Source organism: Apis laboriosa, unplaced genomic scaffold (genome assembly GCF_014066325.1).
Source record: "Apis laboriosa isolate Shangri-la unplaced genomic scaffold, ASM1406632v1 scaffold11_cov152, whole genome shotgun sequence".
Lineage (NCBI taxonomy): Eukaryota > Metazoa > Arthropoda > Insecta > Hymenoptera > Apidae > Apis > Apis laboriosa.
The window spans coordinates 4,818,217-4,844,381 of NW_025221020.1; the positions used below are offsets into that span (position 1 = coordinate 4,818,217).

Below are 26,165 nucleotides of genomic sequence, written 5' to 3' on the forward strand. Positions count from 1 at the left end.
GTAGTTCGACGATGAATCTATTTGAATTAAACTTTGATTTCGCTTATCGATCATTGCTTAACAAAATTATATTTAATTCGTAATTTGAAATTATTTCAATTATTTTTCGTTTAAAATTTAAGCGTTAAAATATTAGTAAGTAGAATAGGTAACCGGTGTAGAACGTCATCCGCGTAAACATGCAAGGGTTACCAGCAACTAGTGGCGTTTGTTGAAACCCAACCCTCGGTGAACCCTCCTTTCCCTCCCATTCACTCCCTTCCTGAATAGACACAGGTCCCCTCTCGATCTCCACGTACCAACCCCTCTCTCCTAGCCGTTTCTCTCACCCTCGCCCGTCCACCGTTCCCCTCTTCCCGCTCTCTGTCTCTTTCCCCCTTCGACACGCGCGGCTTTCTCTCGCGCGCGCGTTCTTCTGCCTCTGGAGCAACTCGCAGCATCCATCGGCCCGCTCCGGACTTCAGTCCATGTCGAGAACGCGCCACCGCCGGGACCCTAAGGACCCTTCGACATTCACGAATCCTTAGATCTTGCGAGCCAGTGGTATCGAGGCAAGCTATATTTTCAAGCTGTTTTCATTCGAAAGCCACGGCCAAAGTTCTTGCGCCAAATCGTCGATCGATCTTCTCGGCGCAATCTTCTCGAATAAAACAGACACCGCAACACATTTATCTGTCGAGCAACCGATATTCTCCATCATACCAGAAATTTGAATCTCCTCGCTCTCGAATCTATCTTATGCTCAACCAAAGCTCGACAAACGAACAAATTCTCGACGACAAATTCTTTCGATAAGCATCTTTTAAACCGTCGAGATCCATTTACGTGCGTGACAAAATCAGAAGCGCGGCCTCTGCTGATTCTTTCGGACCAATTCATTTTTCTCGCTTCGGCCGAAAAGAAAAATATCCGTGCCGCGAAGAATAAAGGATCGGCTCGTCTCGTTGGACGTTTTAAGAGAATCGAATCGGCATTCGAGATTCGGCATTCGATGCGGATAGAAGTAAGGCGTCCAAAGCGTGATCTTTGAAGAAGCGGCAGGTGGAAGAGAGGAGGAGCCACGAGGGCCCGCGAGGAGACTGAAGAAGAGCGATTTCCCGCAAGACTGCCGGGGGTTGTTGCCCAGCCCCGGAGAAGCGGACATCAGGCCCGGATGTTCGCAAGAACGAGACGCCGAAAACGCTGCCATGCTGCAAGGGAAACTATTTACGGCCATCGACAAGTTCCTTACGACATCCCCTTTGGTTAACAAAATCAAGTTACTGATTGTAAGTATATATTTTTCTTCTGTCTCTTCTCTCTTCTTCTCGCCTCCGCTCTCTTCTTCATCAGACCCGTTTCTCTTCAACCTTATTGAGAAAAGTTGAGATCGTTGTATCTGATTTAATTGTATTTCGAGCCGTTTATAAGATTCTTCTTCATCTACCTTTGAACCGGATGGAAATGATATTTTGCATATCGGACCTCCATGAATCTCTCGATCATTTTAATGGAAAAAATGCATTAAAAGCAGTATATATATATATATATATTTGCGGATTATTTATTTCGATAGAAACACGGAAGGAAGGTAAAATTCTCGGGAGGGATTGGAATTTTTTGAAAATATTTTTTGAATATAATATACTTCGTTCCATTACTTAATTATTGGAGTAAAAATGCGCAACGGATATGTTTCGTTATGAAAAAAATACGATAGATAGATGGTGCTGGGAATAGCGGTGGTGGAATGTTAAAAATTCGAGCAATAATCCGAGCAATAATATATTTTACATCGTAATCTTTCCGTAGTTTAATGGATTGGAGAAAGAATCATTTTGTTTACAGGTGGAGAGAATTTAGTGTCAGGGAAATGACTCGTGGAAACTTCGAATTTGTTCTTCTAAGCCATGAATACGTCCAGGGTGGCGACTTTAATTGCACACAATTATCTAGCTTCACGCTTATTTGGCGTCTTTTTGTGCCATTCTAACTTTTTGCTTCATTTTCATTTTCTTTTCCCGGTAACTTCTCGGGCCTCGGGGTAATCTTCGATTGTGGAAACTTTTGCATTAAAGAATCTCGTATTATCAGGGCTTAGGTGAGTGAATTATTACGCCTCTCGTATGTAATGCATTCCCACGAGAATGCATTTTCCACGCAAAAGAAATGATACGACCCATCACGACCCCCCGAGAGAATCTGTAGAAGATCTTTAGTAAAAATAACTCGGTTTACTGCTCGATTTAGGGGGTTGGAATTTGATATTCTGCCAAACACGTAATTTCACGTATGCGTCTTAGAATGGAGCAATGGAATGATAACGGACAGACAGTTAATGCAAATCGATGATGCTCCTATCAGTGATAGCCCTTACATCGCGTCAAATTATATATATGAAGATGCGTATCACTTGTTTGCCAGAATAGAATAATCGAAACTCAAACAGTTTCGAGTTTCCCTTGTTTTACTTGTTGCTCGGCGTACGTTTCCGATACGAGGTGTCCTATCCTAAATGTTTATTATTGGTTCCAAGTGAATTCCGTATTCCCTTGTCACTGGTAAATTTCACGGAATTCTCTGTCGGAATTCTCTGTACGTAACAACGACTACAAGTGGGATGATCAAAGGCGCGCGAGTCATCGCGGTTCTCTGTCGTGCTCACGATGCAAGATCATACAGATTCAAGAATTTGTGCTCGTCGTGAATATCCCGAATTTCAATTTAACAAATTTAATCAGGGAACGGAAAAGTTTCATAGATTATTTCCAGAGCGAGTGAGATAGTCGATAAATAAAATTCGCTTCCATCGCGAATTTTCAAATACTATTCGATCGTATTCATCGATTTCGAAAAGATCGAAGCTGTATTCGTATGAACGATTCGCGTCAAGAAATTAAATTTTCGTGCACAACCTTTTGATATTTCTCGCTCCTATTTACAAGTAACAATTCTCGATGGAACACTCGAGCTTGTTCGGTTGAGTACCATTTGGGAACATTTCGGCATTGTCCTCTGTCGGAATAGAACTCGTAGGGGTTGCCGCGTTTCTCCGCCATTCTCCACATGCCATTATCATCGACGAGTGTTCGAAATTCCGGGCAGACATGGTGTCATGTGGGGAGACAAATGCTCAGATCGTAGGCAGATACGGGACGCCGGCGGAAAGAATGCATAGGTGGGCATCTCGGCTCGATTTCGAACGGGCCCTTTGAATAGCTACGTTTGTTGAAAAGTGGAAGGTCCATCGTACGCTTTCATCCGTAAAGTTCGCCGCTTTATCAGTTTACGCGAGCCACACAGTGATACGGGTCAGCCTGTCGCGCTTCCTGAGCGAGATTAGCATTGTGTTGTTTCACTTGAAGCGCCGTTGCGATTTTGTTAACCCGAGTTTGATACTTCGTATCCAACGCTTTGTCTCGCTTTCTTTTTTTTATTTTTTTATTTTTTATTTTTTTTTATAGTACGATGCACGATATTAGATTACCATTAGATTACCATTCCGTCTTTTTGTTTGTCTTATGCGTTGAATTTGAACTCAGCGGACACGTGTTACGTTTACGGATAGATGGAGAGGAATGATCTCCCCTCTTTAAAATTACCAAAGTTTGACTTTGCTCGAGTAGAAACTACCCTCGAGCGTGTTTTAAACATTTCATCGAGTACTTTAGTTCTATGCTTCGATGTCACGTTCTTCTCTCCGCTTCTTCCAGAGATTGTGAACAATTCTCTCGGTTAAGATAATTTGTTGATCTATCTTTTATACATCCAGATCAAAGATATCTAACAATTTTCTACTAAAAAAGATTACTACTAAAGGATCAATCAAGATATCACGAAATATATATTTAAATTCTCTATATAGTAACGACATATTCGATCGACATTTTAAGCGAATTTTCACATAATATCACGCCATTTGGAAATCGTATCGCGCTACGACACGCATTCGATCAATTATCAATCAACAAGCGGGTACGGTTGAAATGCAAATCGTATTCCAGTCAGAATGAAATTTTGTCAAACGTCTCTCCAAATATCCATCGAAAATCTCAGCAGGATTTTCCCGCGCGTTGAAATCCCTGGAAGGTCCAGTGTTCCGTGTGCCACGCTCGTCGAATCAGTTTCCATCAATTATTCGGTTAACCGATCTGCGAATTACGACATTATAGATCCAGGCCAGTCGTTAAATTTTAATATCGCTTTCGACGGAATACGGTTTATTTTCATCTTTTTTCCCATCCGTCCAAAATTTATCCGCCCGGTGTGAATTATAATTGATCAAGGAAGGGGAGCAACGTTAACGAGAAATGTAAATGTTTGTTTTTCGGTTCGATTCGGTATCGATCGACTATTAAGATTATCGGTCGATAATGTTTAATGCATTAGCCACGCATTAGCCACGTGTAATTGGACATCGGTACGCGTAGAAAGGAGTAGTGGCGCGATCCTGTCCGAGCATTGTGCGCAAAAACCGGGTTAGATCCACCGCCATCGTTTCGACGATGACATCGTTCCGCAGTCACCGCAAAGCGCGCACGTTTACTTTGAAAATGTTAATGAGCCAGGGAAGTAACCGAACCGTTAGTTCATAATTATATGACCGTAGTGTTTGAACTGCTCAAGGGGAGCCAACTTATTAACGCCACCGGATCTTCATCTCCCTCAAATTAATGAAATGTGTATTTAGGAATTTGGGAGGAAAAATATCTTTCGCGATTTGTGTGATATGCGGGTTGGAGATTCTTTCTCTACCGGGTTTCAAAATGGGGAAAAGGGGAAAAATCAAAGTCGAGCACGTTTTCTGAAAAAAAAAGATATTCAAAAAATATATATATATCGTAGTATGTACACGGTTTTATCTTTTGGTTATTATCGTGATTCCTGGAAATCATATATCATTTTCTTCTTTGACAGCACACTTGAATGTTCTTTCATTCATTTGCGATGCGTTTTACTATGTTTTAACCGCTTCTTTTTATACCGACACGGAGAAAAGGGAGGGACGCGCTCGCGAGAAGATAGAAAATGAAAAAGCAGTGTGGAAGGTCGAATTTAGTTAGGCAGGTCTCATTTTTTACGATAATTTGTAAGGAAAAAAATATATATATAAAATGAACGTTTTGTTGTTTTAATTCGTTCGTTTCCCATATATATATATATATATATCTATTTCATTTCTATGGTGAAAAGAGGAATTTCTAGTGGTCCATTCCAATACATCCAACTCGATTTAATTCGTGACGTAAAAGAAAAAAGGAGTGTTTCGTGGTATAATTATGCAAAAATATTTTTTCTATGTCGAATGAATTAATATATTTTCTGAGAATAATTTTTCACAGATTACATTATAAATTACAATATGTACAATTTACGATGGCGTTAATTTTTCTCTTCTCCTCCCGAATAAAGCTAGATACGTAATACTATTCTTTCCATTATTCCACTTCCATTCTTTCCATTTATCATTCCCTATTGCGTCCCGTAACGAATAATCAAAAGCAAGAAAGAATGGCACTGGTGAAATGCGTAAGAGAATAACATCTTCGATGTTTCTTCCACCGTAGACATCACATATCTCGAATTCTTTTTCCTTCTCTGGCGTGTTATCTCTGTACTGTTTTTTATCGACAATCAAAACACTGATAATAGATGTTTCGATTAGAGCGAACACGTTTAATAACAAACCCCTCGTAAAAAATGTTTCATTCGATCGAGTTAGATGACAATGATCCACGATATATTTATATTCTTGGAAACGATAAAAACGAGATAAAACTCGACGTGATGTAACGTTTACGAGGACGAAGCGTTTAATTGATATCGACTCATAAATTTCATGGATTCTCATAACCTGCCGAGTTATCTCTTCATGCCGCGAAATACAAAAGCTTTCGTTCCACGCGTAAATTTCATTCTTCCGCCGATCGCTTTGTTTCTTCGCGTTTTTCCTAGCCAGATTTCGCGATGCTTGTTCCATTGGATTTAGATCCAATTCGAGTCAACAAAGATCTCGATACCAACGGTTCTGGATTTATTCGAGAACGTGTATACGGTAAACCGCGACGAAAATCCACGGATCGATCGAATCTCCTCGATACTCGGAACTCGATATCGATATTCGCCATCGTGTTCCGCCAAAAACTCTACTTTCCTCCGAAATATTTCGACTGTTCGAGCGCTCGATGTAACTTCTTGCCCGCGAGCTTCCCCTTCCCCCGCGAAATTCAATTTTTCCATTTCGAAGATCCTTCCTTCTCGGGATGAAAAATTCTTTCGTTTCGCTTATCATCGAACGTATATCGGTGAATAACTTCTTTCTTTCCTCCATTATTATTTTTTTTCTCCGCTACGAATTTCGTTTAATCAAACTCGCAAAGGTGTTTTCGATTGGAAGACAGAGAGAAAGAGAAAGAGAGAGAGAGAGAGAGAGAGAGAGATCCGGGTTAAAACGAAACGGAAACGGAAGGCGAGCTAGAATTATTTATTTCGAGTCGATCGAACACTGTCCCTCTATAAATTATTTTGCAACAGCAACAGCAGCAGCAGCAGCAATGGTGCTATTTTAGTACCGTGTATTCTAATTGACCGCGTCACGTTCTCGCATTTGTTCGGATAATTAGTTTGCCCAATATCATTAATATCCAATGGTCGGGAAGGACAACTTCCCGAAACACTATGATTTTCGAGTAGCTTTCTCGCGTATATACTAGCGTGTAACAATACCAACAACAAACTTGAATGGTGGAATCGCGACAGCAAGATATTCTTCTCATTCGTCATCCATTTTAGCAAATACCCGGCTGTCTTTTATACCGCGATACCGGAATATATTAGGGAAACGAGCCGGTATTTAAATCAGTATCGTTCCCACGACTGCTAGCGAGGAGACGTCTCGCGGTAACTTCGCATGGTAACTCTATTCATTGTTCCAAACTTTCTTGCCCAACTCGGTGCATGCGCCCAGTTTCTGGAAAACGAGGGGGCGGATGGAAAAATCTGCGACTATCCGTATCAAAACGGAGGGGATGGTCGGGGGATTAGCGAGGAATATGCAAGGGGACCTGGAAAATTAAGGGGACAGGGATTTCGCGTCTCCCGAATAATGAAGGCTTTACGGTGGAACAATAAGATTCGGGGAAAAGTGGAAATTAAATTATATTTATGTGTCTCTTGCGCCAGACGAAAAGTTCGGAAAGGAGCAGACAGAGAGGATTTCGCGGGAACGTGCAATTTTTTTCTTTTAATTTCAACAGAGAGAAATTGAGAAATTGTCGATATACTCCGTTTTATTTATTTGTTTTTTTTTTTTTTTCAAATTTAATCGTTCAAAAAAAGAAAAAAGGAAAGAGTTTTGTAACAGTAACAGAGATCTATGGTGGATTTATTATTATTATATATATTGTTATTATTATATTATTGTTATTATTATATTATATAGAGTTTCATAGAGAAAAGTGAATTTTGTAATTACGCGATGAAATTGACGTTTAATCGATAAATGTATTTAAACTGTTTGTTACGAGGGAAACGAAATATCCTCCCATTCATTATAGTACTTGCGTCGAAGATAAGATATAAAAGATCACGGTGATTAAGAGTAGAGTTGTAAACATTATTATTTATTTTCGCGATACTTATCTTTATTTGTAATATCACGACACGTGAAATTGGAAAGGAATCGCGATAAATTGAAAGACGAGGTTGTATAAGCCTCGTTTATCGAATACGTATCTCGTAAATAGAATATTTTTAATCGCGGGAATCCCAGTACAAAGACACAACATCGATATAACCGTAAAGATATAGCTCATCATAGCGACTGGCCATTTATCGTTGTTAAAATAAAATATACGAGCATTCGGGCCGGTCGTTAATGATTTACGTAACTCGTTGAGAAATGCGCAAAAGCAAAGTCAATTTCGTAAATTAAACTCCGTCTACCTTTGCACCCTCTGATAAAATTACGCGATTTGAAACGCGTCATAAAATTCGCGTTATCTTCGCGGGAGAACGGTGCAAAGTTTCGAAGAATGATCCTCGTAATGCGCATAATCGTATTTCATCTCGCGTTGAGCGATCGCTAATAATCGCGCGTTGCAATCGTTCGTCACGGAGGACGAACAAATCGACCAACAAAAAGCGCGCCATGTCTTTGAACTGAAGCAAAAAAAGAATCGTTCGATAAATCATGATCCACTTTATCAAAATCTACTATTGAGGCGTTGTTACATGGAGTATATTGGAAACATTGATAAGATGTTACCCGAGGGCTATGCGTATTCTCGATGTATTACGTAGCTTGTACACCGATCGTACGCGGCAGACCGGCACTTTCTAATTTTAAACTACTGTCGAGCCAAACCCCTGAAGCTAGGCAACCGGCATGTCCATCGTTAACGTGACGGACACCACCGTTCGTTCGTAAATGTCAGCTATTGTTCGAGTAGTAAAACGCGAGATAGATCGGAGTCAATTAACGCGAAGGACGTCGCGATAAGGCGACATCCACCGGCAATATTTTAAAATTAAGACACAGTGTGCGACATCGATCTCGTTTATAACGAGAATAAATTTCGTAATTTCGACACGACGAGTCGTGTCTCCGCTCTGCCTCGTCGTCGTTGCGAAGAGAGGAAACAAGAGGAATAAGAGGAATTTTTTGAGTAGAATGTATATATATCCGCGCTCTTGTTTATTTTTTCTTCTCTTTTCTTTTCTTTCAAAACAGCGTGAAATTAAATTGGCCGATCGATTTTCGTTGCGTTTCGAGTCGTGTCGAATCAATATTTTTCAACCTACGTTTTTTATACGAAACCTAACTCGAACTTTTTTTCATCTCCTTCTCTTCTTTTTTTACTTCTTTCATTCACCCATTCTCGGTCCCAATCGATGCGCGGCGTTTCATCTGCATGCCCATCGATTGAATATGCAAACATTCCCGTGTATCGTGGCTTACCGCGCGACGATCTTTTCACTGCTTTTCTCTCGGAATTCGTGCCGCTTTTATCGGGAAATGATAATGAAGGTTTATTTCTAGCAACAGCAGAAGAAAATAACAGGGCCATCCGGGGGGAGGGGGCGGGAAGAACGTAACGTTCGGCCGTTATGACCGTGAAAATTCTTTGGCCGAGGTGTAATCGTAAAAGAATAATGGCGGGGAAAAGAAACGCGAAACGCCTTTCTTGTTTAATAACGAGAGCACGAATATCGAGTAAAGGTAAATCTGTTGGGAGCTTTAACCACGGTGGCGTGGTTGTAAAGGAAGGAACGTCTCGGATTTTATGCAACGTGTCGTGTAGCTCGAAGGAACGGCAAAACTTGAAAAATAAAAGCACGTTATCCCAAGGATGGGACAAGTTGATAACTGCCTGGGCGATCCCTCGGTGTTCCTTCGCGAGTAGCGAATTCCTTCTCGAGCTTTATCCTTTAAAGAAAGGATTTCAGCTAACAATTAAAAATCTTCTCGGTAATCGTAGCACTTTTAAACGATTAACGAGCAAGCAACAGCGTACTCTGTAATTAACCGATAAGCAGAGTCGTCCTTTCCTTTTCAGTTTTCAGCGTCGAATTGCATTGTCCCCGATTTTCGCGAGCTACCCGGGTACAATTTGACGGAGGTAACGAGTTTTCTCGACGACCGAGCATCCTTAACTTAAAAGAACGAGCAAGCACGCGTAATAAGAAACGCTGATTCAGCTAGATTTCCAAATTTTCTTCCCCTTCCTTACCGATCCGATGGATACCGGACAAAAATCGAGCACGTTTCTCTTTCCGTGTGAAACGTGCCCACGTGTAAATCCCCGTCTCGATCTAACCTCGTCGGCTCGCAGTCACATCGAATCGTGTTTCCTCCAGATTTGCAATTTTCCCAACGAGGTGAAATTCAAAATTCCATCGCTCAACCATTACATTTTGTTACTCCCTTTTGTTATTCCCATTATCTCGTTCAAGTGCTCGGGTATCGCTCAAGTACTTCATTTTCGGATCGTGCGAGCAACGAAATATTATAATAACCCAAGAATTTGACAGACTCCTCCAGATCGCGAGACGCTTCTCCTTTTTCGACGCGAGTGTTTGCTTCTCGTTAGTCGTAACAAATTTGAAACCCGAGATACGACGTTTCGAAGATGGATGAACGAGGAACGATTAAACGAGAAAATTTAATCACTTTCTTGCGGCGCTCTTCGCGTCATCGGGCCAGCCGCATCGCCCTCCCTTTCCCATTCCTCCCTTTCTCAACGCACGTTCGATTCGCGATTCGTGGTATAGTAGTCGAGTTGGATTGCTTTCGAAAAAGCATGCCGCGCCTCGAAACACGTATTCCTCGCCGCGTAAAATAAAAAAAAAAAAAGAAAGAAAAAGAAAGCTCCCGAAGAGGAAATATCGCGACACGCGCAAGCCCCGTGCGAAAAGCACAAAAACACTCGGCGAACATCGTCGAATCCACGTGCGCGAAGCGACGCTAAATTCCTCCGAGTATGCGGTCGCACTCGACACGTAGGCCCATGCGTCACCCAGCCGGGGTGGGCCGTGTTTCGAGGGGCTCGCGTTTGTCGCCGACCTCGAGGCCGGATCATGTATTCCTGTCTCGATTCGCCTCGCCGCTATTCGGCTCGCGAGATACGCGTCCGAACGGAACAAAGGATTTAATGGACGAGGCGATGAACGGTGTCGTTGATCCGTTGCGAATAATCAAGCTATTCAATACAGGAGGAAACAAGCGCGTGATTTAAAAGCGCGGAATGACGAGAGAGTTGTCTATCCGTCTATTATTTATCGTCGTTACTCGAGCCGCGATTGTTCTTTCTTTTTCTTTTTTTTTTTTTTTGTTCGATTCTATCTATTTCGAACAATATAAATTATCGTATATCGATGATCGAATTTCGCGAAACGCTTTCTTTATTAAAAAGAAATAACGATCGTTTGGAAAGAAAGATTGCGGTAATAGAGACAGAGGGAAAAATCTTGGGAAGGTATGAAATAGGCCGTGTGTTTTCTTTCGATCTCGACCTCGTTTTCCTCTCATCTCATCTTCCAAGAAATGTATCGTCGAAAGATAAATCTTTGTTGAAGAAAATCGCGATAACTGTTCTTTCAACCCTTACCGGGGTGAGGTGTAAAATGTTTTCCTTCGATCGATCGCTATCGGATAACCTTCGTTATCGAATAGAATTATCTTTCTTTGGTAATAAAAAAAAAAAAAAAAAGAAAAAAGAAAGAAAAGTAAACGTAAATAAACGAAATAATGAATCGAATTCCCATTGGAAAACTTTCGGATCGAGGACTCGAAACCGACGTTCCAATTGCGGGATTCGAGGGATTAGAAATATCGGCAGCTCGGCATCATTTCCTTTCTCATAAGCTGAATTATGGCTGCGTGTCGCGCGAAATCGGTCGTAAACGGGCGGTCAGCCGCAACGCTAACGAGTTCGCCCTCAACGCGTTTCTCTCCCTTTCCAGCTTGCCGATTAATCGGTTAATTCTTGGTAATTCCCTATTATTATTAGCACCGAGTACTGGTCAAATTGCCCAACACCTCCCCGTGAATTGGAGAGAAATGGTTCGTTGGCCCCGTCGCGCGCGCGAGAAACAGGTTTCGACGTTATTTTGAAGGAGGTAGGTCGTAAAAGGTGGTAGAATGGAAAACGATCGGAGGGAGAGAAGATTGAGCGACAAGAGAGGATGGGACGGCGGTACTTTAACCGCTGATATACTCGGCCTGTGTCTTATCTAGTTATCTCGCTCTTGAATATTAGAAAGATTCTGCCAGACGCGGTCAGCGCAGGCGGAATTCTCGGGGAATCGGTGGTCGACTCGTTGATCGAATAATGTCGAGCAGGCAGTTGCTTACTCGCTTACCACGAGATACCAGCTTGTCGTAGCAGTTTGCGTTTATGTAAATTTCGCAAGACGCGGTAATCACGCGTACACGTCGTCTACAAATTGCACTAATCCGAGATGAAATTTCTCGTCGAATATATATATATATATATATATATATATGAGTGTATAATTTCTTAAATATATGCATTCCGATTAAAGATAAATCGCTATCGATGATACGCTACCTTCGCTTCTTTTGTTTTTTCGTTAAATATGATCTGTGAAATAGGGTGTTGATTTTTACAGGGGAAGCATAAAATTACGTAAATTTTACGAATATTCGAAATCGATCGCAACATTTTACTTTTTTCCTCGTTTTTACCAAAGATCAATTATGAGAAACTAACGTAACTTTTGCGTCTCGATAGTTCCGCCAATCTTTTTTCCAGCGAGAGAAAAAAAAAAAATTAAACGTTTAATAGCCGCATAAAATGCTATCTCCCGTATGCAGGCTGGCACGGACTCGGTAGTCGCATGCAAATCGTCAGCGCGTTCAAGTCAGTCGAAGTTTTCTCGTTTCTCGTTCAATCAAAATACGAGACAAGAGTGATCGAGTGCCGAGTCTTATCGCGCCACCGACTCAACCCTTCGAAAACTTCCTTCTTCCTATCCCCCTTTCTATCCCTCATCGACCGCCTCGCATCTCCAACGCTTTCCCTCCACCTTCGCCGCGATACGCTCGTCGCGCGTTGCTTTAATTCTACGATTCATCTCTACTTCGGTTCTTCTTCAGACTCGATACTCGCCGATTCAACTCCGTCGCGCAACGTCTGTTTCAACAACAGGTTAGAAGTTCGTTTCACGTGAAACCCTGTTAACCACGTTAATTGACGCGATTTCAGAAACGGAACGATTAACCACGGCGAATAATTACGCCCGAGGCGAGGCGAGGCGAGGCGAGGCGAACGTTTCCATGACGTTCGTTCGTTTACTTTGATCCACCCAATTCGCGCCAATTCGATGAAATTCGCACAATTTCCGGCCGACACCGTTTCCGATCGCGCGTTTTAATTAAACGTCTTAACCCAGAAAATTGCGCGAGCGTCTCCCCAAGCAACCGCGATATCATCAGAAATTCCATTTTGCGCGCCACCTTTCTCATCGGTATTCGAAGAAAGCGTTCTTTTAATCACCGCCGCCGCCGCCGCATTCCGACGATCGTTGCGCCAAGATTCGTGCATCGTCCTCGGGGGATCGTTAACTTACCCCTCCCCCCCACGTCCATCTAATCGTCTCCCTTCCCTTCCTTCCCTCTATCGAGCACCCGTTGTCGAATCGTTCGCCATCTCGTTAGGTTGCTCGCCTCTAAGACGAGTTAATTAAGCGTTTATTGCGGGGCTCGATACGAGTCAGAGCGTTGCCCTTCCACTAGAATTTCGCCACTCTTTCGAAACGAAGTAGGGGACGATAACAGGCACGAGTGTGATACGTCTCCTCATCGACGAGATCCTCCGACTTGTCGTGCGATTAGTCCAGTCGTTGTCGCTAATCGAGTTTCCACGGGGGAGGAAATAATCGGAGAGCGGTCCGTGTGTCGAGAAGGTTATCAACGATGCGCGCGTGTCATCACGCCGCTTCAATATACGTGAATGAGACGCGGCCGCGCTTTCGAGACGGATCGAGACGAGAAAACTGATGGCGAATCCCACGACTTCCGCCTTAATTCCGGCAGAAACGATGTTTTGGAAGATCGGTGGCAATGCAATTTCCGTGTCTGGCGGATGGAACTTGCGCGTGTATCGCCCTGTCCCCTGTTATTTCATTAACCGACTGGCCTGCAACTGGACCATCTGGCTTCGAAAGGAGACGGGTAATCGAATTATCTGCATGATAGATTGCAACGGGCAACCGATAATTCTTCTTTCGATCCTGCCATTTTCTAGTTTCTAGTTGAGGCCATTAATCGCTCGAGTGAAGGAACGGGTTTCGCGGAGAGAGATAACCGGCGTTTGTTGCTTCTCCACGCTTTATTTTTTGCATCGATTTGCTTTTCGAGTTTCGGCCAAAGGAATTTTAATTACGCGGCTAATTAAAGACAACCGTCCGATAATCGGGTTAATCGGGGAGAGGGGAGAGAAAAAAAGGAAGGAATGGCTAACGAGCGATTACGGGGGAAGGATGGAAACCGCTTTTATAATTAGGTATCGAAGACACGCCCTTTTGTGCGGTCGGCCAAGACGAGGCAGAAACGAGAAATTCGCGTTCGGATGGAATTTGTACCCCTCCTTCCCTTTGGAAAGGGGAAAATAGTCTACGTTCACGTTGTCCACAATGGGCGGCGGCGATGAAATGTAATTTAAATCGGCGCACGATCCGAGGAATCGTCGAAATTCGGAGGACACAAAACTGTCACGAGCGATCGGCCAACGCGTGACGAGTTAACGAGAATTCGATTTTATCACCGCTCTTTTGCAACGATGGAACCTCGAGCGAAGAGTTTTCATTCGTGGCCTTTTGTTAAAGTAAAATTCACTTATTAAAAAAGAAGAGGGAGAAGGAAAAAGAGAAAGAAAAGAAATTTTCAAACTTTCTCCGTCGGTTCGCTTTGAAATTCGAAAATTCTTCTCACGGATACTGTTCCGTGTAATTTTTCAGATCTGGCCAGGATCCGTTAAAGCTGCGCGGAATTCAATAAATCGAACGTCCCTCTCCTTGTCCTTGTCATTCGAATCGAAATTTTGATTTCTCCTCGGAATCTGGGCAAACTTTAAAAAAAAAAAAAAAGAAAAAATTTAATTCGTTCCTATTTCGAGCTCTATCGCGAGAATATTCGCGAAAATTACGAGCACCCGTTTCTCTTTGCCCGAGAATATGAAATTTATAGCGGTCGCGTGTAGCAAGCTTGATTTTACCGAAAGATTGTGATCGATCCGCGCCCCCGAGCTATGTTTTTCTCGTTTTGACGGCAATTTGCAACGAGTAGTCTGATCCCAGGTTTATCGTCGTGACGTGTATGCATTATGTCGATATTCTACTACGTCTAAAAGAGAGATCCTTTTATCGTACGCCGAGTAACACGGAGCTTCGTATTCTTTAAATAGAGTTAACCGCCTTCGTAACTTCCTTTCTGCCGCTCGAAATACACTCCACCATTTTCTGCCATGCTCCTTTCATAAATCAATTCGACTCAAAGTTAAGCTCTTTCATTGCGGTTATTAAATCCACACTTCAATTAAAATCGTAATTGACAAACTTTCTCGCCGACTTATCCATTTTTGTTTTTTTTTTTTTTTTTTTTTTAATTTCTTTACAAGATTAAAAATCAAGAGAAAGTTAAAATTTATCGTTTACCCCCTCCCCTCCCAGAGAATGATCAATTGGGGATCAAAATGAAAATCGACTCAAATCGGGCAAATTATCTATATAATTATCTTATAATAGTTTTAGAGAGATCCTCGTGTCGAAATCTGATCGGTTGATACGGACCGCATCAATTACTCCCATCAATTACTGGGTGTTGATATTGCCGGCAATATATCGTCGTATGGAGGAGGTGAACGTCAAGCCGGCCATCAAGGCGTGACACGATTACCGAGAACAGCGCGAAAACACGTTTGTGGTTGTGCTTCTAAGCCGCACGACCGATAAACTTCGCACGATGATACGGTTGCGGTACGTGTCTGCAAGTTTATAGCCACGAAACTACGAATACCTGACATTTCGCGATCGTTACCGTTCGGATTCGTGCGCATTTTTCGCTCCACTTCCACCTGGACCAATTCCGTCTTAGTTCTCTAGCCTAGCAATAGACTCGAACCGAACTATTTGCTCTCCCGGCCAAATCCGATGTTTCGACGACGCGTTTCGTTGGCGAACGAATCGAGAGATTCGTAAAAAGGGATAGCCAATAGAGAGATGGTCTCTGCTCGGTTAGGAAACATAATTTCTCTCTCGCTCGATTCGATATCCCATTCTTCGTCCCATTGTTTTCCCCGTGTCGTGAACCGTGTCCATCGTTACGTGTGCCACCTGTGGCTAGCCCGATCCATAGTCGTCCATTGGAAAACGATTTAAATCACGATTCTTTTTTCTCCTCTCTTTCTTTCCTTCTTTCTTTTTTTACCCTTCTCTCACAATTGCGAACCAGCTTTCGCAACTCGTAAGGATTTCCCTTTTTTTTCTATTTTCTTTTTCCTCCCTTCCTCCAGTTCTTCCTCGAAGAGCAATCAGAGTACAAAAACCTCCTCTCCGAAAAAATTTCGTTAGAGAGTTTCGTTAGCTCGAGAGAGAGAGACTGGAGAATTCGTGCTAATCGTTTCCTCTCCTTGGCGAGAATTCATTCTTTCTAAAATTTGCACAGCGCGTTAACGAAAAAATGCGTAAATTATGGTGTTTGACGAGGTAGGGGACGAAAATTGTTCGCAGACGAGACAGAGCAGCGGGACGGTAGGGAACAGCGAGGGGCAAGAAGGGACGACGACGAGCAGCTGTTCCCCGAGGACGTCGACGGCCACGATAACGATGACGATGACGACCACGCCGACAACACCGACGTCCACGTCCACGTCCACGATGACTGTCACGTCAATGGCCGCGCCATTCGTGCCCGCGGAATCAGAGGCGTCGATATCGTCCACCGCGACAGAGCAGAGGGAGCAGCAATGCCGGTGGCAGTGGCAACAGGCCCAACAACCCCGTACGACCACCACGCCGGCTACGTCGTCCACCACGTCGCACCTCACCACGGCCTCCTCGTCCACGGAGGCCAACAAATTGTCGACCAACGTCCTCTTCTCCTTACCTGCGTCGCCGAAAAAATCCGCCTCTGAGTCGTCCACCAAGATACCGAGCAATATATCCAAATCTCAAATGAAAGGTGAGTGAGATTAGTACGTTAATCGGATACGAGATAGTTGCTCTCATAAAGAGTTTATTAGTAATCGCATAAGATCAGATTTTTTTTTTTTTTTTAATTAAAATCAATCTAATTATTTGATGGATTTTTTTCTTTTCTTTTTTTTTTTTTTTTTGAAGGAAATGAAAGAGATTCGCGTTAATTACGAATCGAAGCTGCTTTTCATTTCATTTTAATGGACGAAACAAACGAAATGAAGATTTTCTGTTTAAATTTCGAGCGTAAAATGTGATATTACGGGGGTAACGCTTAATACAAATTCAATTTGGCGAAACCTAACAATATCCGTTCACGATTCATTCTTCTGTATTATATTTCGATAACGGTACGAATCCTATGGAATATTATTTCTGGAATTACATGTATTGAGGATATTTTATCAGAAATAAATATCATGATCCAGCAATGTTTTTTTAAATCGTATTACAGAATTTATGCGTTTTAAATAAACTCGATGTAAGTTTATAGTCGAATTCGCGGGGATGATAAAATTGTTTCCATTTTAAATATTCGCGTTCGCAAAACTTCTCTGCCATTTGCCATGATTAATTAGCGAGTATTTTCATTTCGTTATATTCATAATTAGATCCATTCCGCGAGAATGAAAATTCACTGATACGCACTGACAATCACAATCTATTGTTTATAAATTGAATTGCAAGTATCATTGTCTTTCAAATATTTATTCATATCACTTTGACCTGTTACTATCAATTTAATTAACATACACTTCGCGTATTCGCGTTGTTGCGTTTCAACAACTGTGTTTCCACTGAAAATTATAATACTAAACAGAGAACACTGGGGATAGATAGAGACATCGAATGTAACATATTTTTTCCCCTTTAATTAATCAATGATCCCTCATACGAGACATTTCGTATGAAAGAAATTCCGAAAAGAACGATGTTACGCGGCTTATGTTTTGCACGCAAATTGGAAAGAATCGTTTCACGTTTCAGTTATCAGATACATATACGTATAGCATATTCAATCGTCGTTACAAGCCGCCACTTCGTTAGCTCTGTCAAAACAGGGGAGAAACTTCGAATATACGAAACGCAACGAGCAGTTTCCTCGTCATACGTATCGTATATATATATATATATCGTTGACAAGTGGATCGCGGAGAGACTAAATTTCTAACTGCGAGTTGGATGCCGTGGCAACTGCTTTTTTTGACGTTTACGTCACAAGCAATCAAAAGTATCGTGACGTACGTTCGTTTAGAATTCGAACTGACTGCTATGGTTTTCACCGTTTGTTTTCGACAGGGAATACGATCGTCTAAGCCTGACCCTTTTCACTGATGCGCTTCGTAAACTTTTAATTAAAAAATATATATATTTGATACAGAGAGAGGGTCGTAATAGGTATGCAATATTTCAAAAATTGATTGATATGGAGAAGAAAAAAAAAAAAAAAAAAAGGAAGTAAAAGTAAAAGTATTTTTGACATTGTTTTTTTTTTCTTTTTTATTTATTGGCAATTAAAAATCGATCTAAAATATCTTAATAAATAGATAAACAGTAAAATTGTCGCGTAATTCACTTTGAAGCTCGATTAAAAGTGTATTAAAATTTTAAAACGAGATTTCTCGTCATCGAACGAGCGATCGTTGGAAAGGAGAATTTTTAATTATTTATTATCTGCTTAAACTCGCGTTTCTTTTCATTAAATTATCTATCCCAAACTTCGGACAAGTGACAGACATAATTTCTGGGAAAAACGCGTGATACGCGATTTCTAGAAAACATAGAAAATTTTTCAGGAAAAATTGTAGGTCACTAGGTCGCTAGGATCTATTCATAATCTTCGCGCCATCTTAAGTATTATGCAAACTTTGAATCCTAATATCTCGGCAACAAACCGAGATAAAACAGAAAACTTCAATAGCATTCTTTCCTCTATCTTCTGAATATATTTTAATTCGTGATATTTATATCCTATTTTCTATATATTAATATTGAACACGTTTCAGCTGCATAAAAATCCGCAGTCTACTCATAGATACATATACAGATATCGATAGATATATTTTTCACGAAAAACATTCCGCGATATGTTCGAGAGAAATTGCTCGCGTTACTTTCCCCAGGAAACGAATGACGAAAGTTTACCGTTTCGGGCAAACGAGAAGATTTTCCTCGAAGCATAGAAACTAATGGCTTAATCCCCCTTATTTATGTCGGTCGATATCCTCGAAATTTTTACCGCGCTATTTTTTTTTAAATTACACGTATCATCCGAGAGAAATCATTCCGTCTTTCTATTCCTCGACTCTTTTCTAATTTCCATTCCATCTGTTATATCTGCCAACTTCGTTTTCGAATCGTTCTCGTCCTTTATTTTTTCTTTCTTTCTTTCTTTCTTTCTTTCTTTCTTTCTTTTTTTTTTGCACGCGTAAAAGAAAAACGTAAAGTAAAGAAAGAGAACGGACGAACGGGATGGAGGGGGAGGGGAAGGAAAAATCAGAAAACCGCACAAACCAGTAACCGGGTTAAGCAGCATCTATTTGTCGTCGCCCCTTCCCCCGCGGTTTTTCTTCTCTCCGTTATCCATTAGCGCAAAATCGCGCTCTCTCTCTCTCTGTCTTTCCCTCTCTTCCTCCCTTCCCCTTTCCTCTCTGTCTCTCGCTCGAGCACAATAGCGCGTGCAGATACGCCGGTGCAGAATGTGCTTATAGGAAAACCATAGCCCCGCCGGTACGTACAAAATCAATGGGCCGTGAAACGAGGCTATTAAACGGTCGAGTCAAGCACCGACGATCCAAGTCCGACCAAGCTTGTCCTTTCCCTCATCGTTCTCATCGTGGCAAGCATCAAACATCGCGGGATGTTATCGATCGGATCGTTTAATCATCCCCGATGACCCTTACCCTTCCTTCCAATCCTTCATCAAAGGAAAAAGAGATCGGGCTTCCTCGACTCGTCTTCGTAACTCGCGACTCATCCAATTCATTCTTTGATTTCTTCCATTTCGATCGTTCTCCCCTCCCCGCCGACATAATTAACCACGAGACACATATTTCGCTCGTTCATCTATTCTCGATTCGGAACGAGAGGAATTCTTTAAGAGTATTATTCCAACGACGAGAATATCGTGCGTAGAGTAGAATTTTAAATATGGTACGAACCTTGAGTTGGCTTGGATTAAAGTATAGCGGCGCTATTCGAACGACGATGCATTAAGACCGGAAGGAAATTTCACTGCGCGCCACTCCGTGACACGTCCCTTAAACACTTTTTCTCGCCTTTAATCTTCCCTTCTCGCCCGAATCATTCTTGAACGACCGCCTGTTTATCCCGCCACGAGTGAAAGGAACGAAAACTCGAGTCTCGATCGGTAACATCGGTTCACATTTATTTAATCGCGTCGAATTTTTTTTATTCTGTTTTTAGAATTCAGGGAAGCGTTCAGACTGTTCGACAAGGACGGGGACGGAAGCATCACGAAGGAGGAACTCGGCAGGGTGATGCGCTCGTTGGGGCAATTCGCGAGGGCCGAGGAGCTGCGCACCATGTTGCAGGAGATCGACATCGACGGTAAGCATTTCTTTCGCGCTCCAAATATTTTCCGTTGTATTTTTGAACGGTGGGTGAATAGCACGCTATTCTATTAACCCGGACACAGGGGTGTATCGCGAAAGCGAAGCGAACGAAATGCATCGCCTCTCTCGAAAGCCACCCTCGGACGTGGTGTTAATCGAAAACTTCCCATTAATATTCAACGATCCTGCAAGCGAAAACGAAACCGTGCACGCGGCGCATCGAGGAATACGACCAGGGGCCAGGATTCGTTAAAATTCGTAACGTCGTTTCCGACCACGTGGTTAAATTCATTAGAGGCACGTTCGAATTGGATGAGACGAGTCTCCTTGCACGCTCTCGAAATCGGCTTTGTTGACGTTGTTTCACGAACTTGGATCCGTGGAACGGATGCTATACAGATCAGTGGAAGAAGTCGATATCTGGATCGAGATTCCTAGAACTGTAATTGTGTTACGCTTATGTTCGAGCGACGTCTTAATTGCGTGTAATTTTCGAGAATTATTCCTCGGTGCTAGGAATGCACTTCTCGCCTCGAACTCCACATAGTTTTTTGGGAGTCAGTAGCGAGGAAGAGATGTTTCGTTTCATTGATTACGTTTTCCAAATGAAATGGTGGAGAATTAAGATCATTCCTAGGAAGCGATTTGAAATTTCCCTTTTTTCTTATCCTTTCAGTTTGTTACGTTAGACGAGGATAGCAAAATAAGACGAGGATTTTGTTGAAAATTGAACTATGCTTGTTTTTTTTTTTTTTTTTAAATGTTACGCGATCACCATGAACCGAATCTAAGATCGAAACGAAAGTGGATATTGTTCGCGCGGAGAGAACATGTTGCTCTTAGTGCGGATTCACCGCGCTTCTTCTCAACGATGGGATGCATATAAGGGCATCGATACCTGTTGCTGATTCCTCCTTCGCCAAAAAGGTAATCTCCTCGTCGTTGATTCTCTGCTTTTGCGATAAAAGTCTTTCGAGATATCATTATTATTAAGAATATATTCATATATTTATTCGGACCAAAAGATCGAGAATACGTTAAAAATCTTCGACTCTGTCCATTTATCCAAATTATTCCAGACTTCTCGGTGCTTGTTCATTCGTCAAATATCACGCTAGAATCGTGAAATGAGATTCTAACTGTTTACTCGAAGATTTAAAATCGACGCAAAGAAATACGTAGCGTAGGCGGGGGGAGATTTCACCTTAATCAAATCGCGACGAATCGAGTAAAAATGGCGTACTTGAGCCGTAACCGTGAAAAGCCTTCGTTAAAAACGGAAATTGTTCCGCGAAATTACCCGCACGCCTAAACAAACGCCACGCTGGCCCATTTGCCGTAACGAATCCGAAAGCTGTCGTGGTCAATTGCGAATCGTGTTTACGGCGCGTAAAATTTCCCCTCTCTATGTGACGTGTGTCGCCAAGTTATTACGCCGGTTAGCTTTGCGCCGAGGAAACGTGTGTGACGCTCGTGAAAGGCTCGATCGCGTTCGCACACCATTTTTATTAATTTTACGATCCGGTGAATAAACAACGCGTACGCAACGAATCGATGTAACGATTTGACTCCAATCTTTTGAATCTTGATCTCGATACGAAATCTGCAACGAGAGAGAGAGAGAGAGACTCCTTATTTTCTTATCGTTTATTTGCTCGTCGCCGTCTCAACAGACTTTTCGAACAGTTTCTCTCCGTCAGCTTTGGGAGGCTTCGAGAGGAGCGCTTGATTACAAGTTGGATTGTACGAACCGTTGCACATGCTGCGAGGACTAATTGAATAATGTTTGCCGTTTCTAAACACGTTACACCTCTCGCTGAAGAATTTAACGAGAATTTGTCTTTCGTCTCGCCACTCGCAAACGTAACTATCAATATTTGGTCAATGGCACTTATGCAATTCCCGCTTATAGAATGGAAGCACAATGGAAGAATTCCAGTTTCAACGTCTGGTTCCCAGATTTAGCGCGATACTTCGCCAACACCGAATTCGAATTTCGATATTCGGAAGCTGATGCACGTGTAATTAGAAGTAGGCACGCGAAACGAGACCAGTGCTCATACATCTCGTATCAACGAATGAATACGTTTGCCTGTGTGCGCGCAAAGAGAAAAAGAGAAATAGAAAAAAGAAAGAAAGGAAAATGCGCACGGACACATCGACAAAAACGGAGAAAAGAAAAAAAATATATATATATAGAAAGAGAGAGATAGAGAGATTCCACCGACGATGACATCGCTTCGATCCGACATCCATCGCTTCGTTTGAATGGATCCACTTCTCCGCCGGTCTCGACTTACCACGATCCAGCGCGCACCATTCCACGCATCGAACGTCAATCGAACTACGATGCCACGTCGATCGGTGTGTCGGACGTTGTTGCGTGCGTCGCGGAGGTCGATCGGCACGGATCATGGACGGTGGTGGCTCGAAGTGTAACTCGAAGCCACGGATCGTTATTCACGGTGCATGAAACGGTGCACGTGTGAGAGAAAGTTGGAGGCGCAAATTGATTTTCGCCATCCCTGTTATCGTACGAGTCCGCCAGGTTTACGCGGGAATTAGCGGTCGTGAGAAATTGGCTTGGAGGTTGGTTCCGTATAAATTGCAGTCACGAAGGGAGGAATATTGGTCCCAGGGATTGAAAACGAGAATCTCCAGCTCCAGATTTCGAGTTTATTTTTAATCCGCGAAGAGACCTGTGCGAATCAATTTATCACGTCGAAACTTTCGTACGGCGCTTCCACGGCTTTGCACGCTGTTGTTTGCTATTGTCATTACGTGGAAGGGAAAGTTGACGCGTTTGCGAGTTTGAAGTAGAAATTGCGAGTGGAATTTCAAAGTATTCGGGGTAGGAAATTGGCGAGAATTTTAAATGAATCGGTGAAAAAGGGCGCGGGTAAGCGAGTGCTCGCTCGCGGAGTATATTCGTCTCTCTATTCTGTATAACGTTCTGCGCGTGCACAACGTTGCATCGAAACTTCGTCCAAGTTAATTTCCAAGATACTTGTCACGGCACGCTGATTCATCTGAACGAGAGTTTTGAAATTCGAGATCCGTATTGTTAAACGAACGAAATCTCGCCTTAATATCACAACACTTTGTATATAACGCGCATATGTATTTTCGCAAATTTCATCTAGTATCAAGATACTACAAAATGTGTACGAAGATTCTTGAAAATTCATTTTTATTGGAAATACGTGAATACGCAGAAAATTCAAATCGAGCGGCCAAACAACGACTACCTCGATTTTTCACTAGCTTTGTCCACGCTTTGAAACGCTTCGTGTAACGTGTTATTTTTAGAGGTTTGAAATACAGACGGGCCGGGGAACGAATCACAATTAAAATTGATTCGTTTGATGGTTTTTCGATCGATGAATCGTTATCGACGCGCGCCGAATCACCGTTATCTTTATCGACGACATCTAAATTTCCCGTTTCATCCGAGGTGACTAACATTTATCAATACGGATATATCGCGAAATATTTCCAAACGAACGTTGCGTTGTTGAACGCATGGAAAGGAAGGATTAAAACGTTTCGCTCGAAATGCAAAACATTCGTGTACAACTATTATACACGTCTAACGTACACACAGCTTATGTACATACATGGAAACGGTACGGTATGAGAGCGCGTAGAGTTTCGATTTCCTACAAAACGAGAATCACTCTTTCAAAGTGAACCACCATCGATACCGACTACGTGAGTGGATTCGATTTACAAAACGATCAAAATTCTAACTAACTGCACGGACAAATTGATCCTGTGTGACGTTGTTGAATAAACAACCATCCCTTCCATTGCAATTTTGCATGTTCGCCGGACAGACGCGCACGGTCTCTGCATATTCCATGATCCGTCAGAGACGTATTAGGTTCCGCGTGATCCTCCTCTGTTCGCCTTTGACGTCACTTCCTGAGAAGCCACGCGCCCTGAAACGTATCGATGAAGCTATCCTCCTATCTCAATAATTTATCTTGTTCGAATTATCATTGTTATCAATTTTTCTAAACGATATAATAATAATACGTACGATAATATTTAGACGTTTCCAATAAATAGCACGGTTTTATATGTATTGATCTCGATTCCGGGCTAATATCAAGGATATGGACAGGGAACGCAACCGTTCTTCACGGTTCGAACAAATTGAACAAGCACGAACAAGCAATTGAACAATTCCCGCTTTATCTTCTTCTTCACGTTTTTCTTGCGGGAGATGCGAGGGAAATGCGGTTGAATGAATTGCGGTTTATTCGTGCAACCGCCATCCGTTTCGTTACCGTTTATATGTGCCGATCCTTCCTTAGTCTAGAAACGCGCGACGAATTTTAAATTTACGGCTTCTGCATCTGTAACGGATGTAATCCCTGGTGTTGCTATCGCACCTTCGTACAACTATGTTTCTCCATATTTTTCTTTTTCTTTTTTTTCTCCGCGACACGTTCACTCGCAATTATTCACGAGTTTAACGCAGTTTACAAATTGCAGAAAATCCCCCGATGAAATATGAAAGGAATCGAAATCTATATATTCGTCGAAAACAAACGAAACAAAGAGAGAAAGAGAGAGAGAGAGAGAGAGAGAGAGAAAAGGAAAAAAAATAAAATAAAATAATTCTTCTCCGGTAAACAATTTTGACAACAGATGAAATATAAGTTTTAAAAGGAATTAAGGGGTACGGCCGAGCGTTTCTTTTTTTTTCTTCTTTTTCTTTTTTTTTTTTTTTTTGGAGGAAACGCTGCGCACAAGCTCTAATTTATTCCGTGAGAGGTGGCTGAGGATCGCGAAGCGACTAGTTTTCAAGGAGAGCACGGTTTTCCGCCACGCTCTTTGTCGATGAACTCGGCGAGCTGGGACGGGGGAATCTCAAGACTCGTCGAGAGATTCCAAAGTGGTGCACGGTTACTCTGATTATGTCGTTGGCCGCGTTCCTGAAATTTCCCGTCCAAACTCCGGGATAAGTAAACCAAGAGTACTTTACGGGTCCATGTGTGCCACGCGCATACCAATGCGTCCGAGCATAAACGCGTGGTTCAAAAAAAAAAAAAGAAAAAAAAAAAAGCTGGAATAAACGTAACGGCAAGTGGGTGCAAAAGTCGGCTGGCATGGCAGACTTTTATCCAAAGACAAGCTGGTTTAAGGGCCCGGTTTTGCGACACCCGAGAGTCTACCAGCCTGCTAACTCGTGGTAAATGTCCTAATGATCCACCAATTAAAATTTCCTCGCCTACTTAACGATTCAGATTTAGATTTCGCGTCGGATTTTGTGACGAGTCATTTCTGTTTCTTATTGAATTACAATATTCTTTTTTTAGTAACAAGTCGTAAAAAAAAAAAACTAAATAAAAATAGCTGTATTTATATATATATATATATATATATATATATATATATTTTAAAAATGAATGAGTGATTGGCGATAAGAATTACGCGATTGCGCGTATATGACTCATCAATAATAATTCTGCTGATAATTCTGCGTTAATTAAACAAATTGCGAAAAATCATTAATCGTATCAAATATGTGTATAATCCAAAATATAATTTTCATATCGTTAAGAGGCCATGTTTCATTTCTCTCCATTCTTTTTTTCTTTTTTTTTTGCGGCGTGTTTCGGGTAGATTTTTTTTTTTTTTTTTTTTTTAATTGGAACAGGTTAGCCGGAAACACGATAACAGTTTTGTCGATTTCGAAAGGTTTCCAGTTGGCGGAACAAAAGGAATCCTCCGATTTCCATTCGAATCTCGAATGGCGATAATCCAATTTGTCGTGGAAAAAAAAAGCGAAGGACGTTAAGAGTAATTCTTCACGCCTAGCCGGGACGTTTAATCGCTCGTACAAACGAACGTTGCTTATCTTTGTAAACGTGCCGCGATAACTTC

The 26,165-nt window shown here is 42.0% G+C and overlaps 1 protein-coding gene across 3 annotated transcripts in view; it reads left to right on the forward strand.

The window, feature by feature from the left end:
• The first annotated feature begins 900 nt into the window (after positions 1–900).
• The window catches only part of LOC122720163 (probable calcium-binding protein CML11), a 50,104-nt gene continuing 24,839 nt past the window's right edge, over positions 901–26,165 (forward strand). Inside the window, exons 1-3 of one of the 3 annotated variants that reach the window (XM_043946693.1) lie at positions 901–1,268; positions 16,231–16,681; positions 20,122–20,265. In XM_043946693.1, the coding sequence (XP_043802628.1) occupies positions 1,188–1,268; positions 16,231–16,681; positions 20,122–20,265 (676 nt within the window). In that variant the 5' untranslated portion in view covers positions 901–1,187. Of the gene's footprint in view, positions 1,269–13,354; positions 13,676–16,230; positions 16,682–20,121; positions 20,266–26,165 lie in introns of those variants that run through there. The other 2 variants (XM_043946692.1, XM_043946694.1) reach the window with 2 other exon arrangements.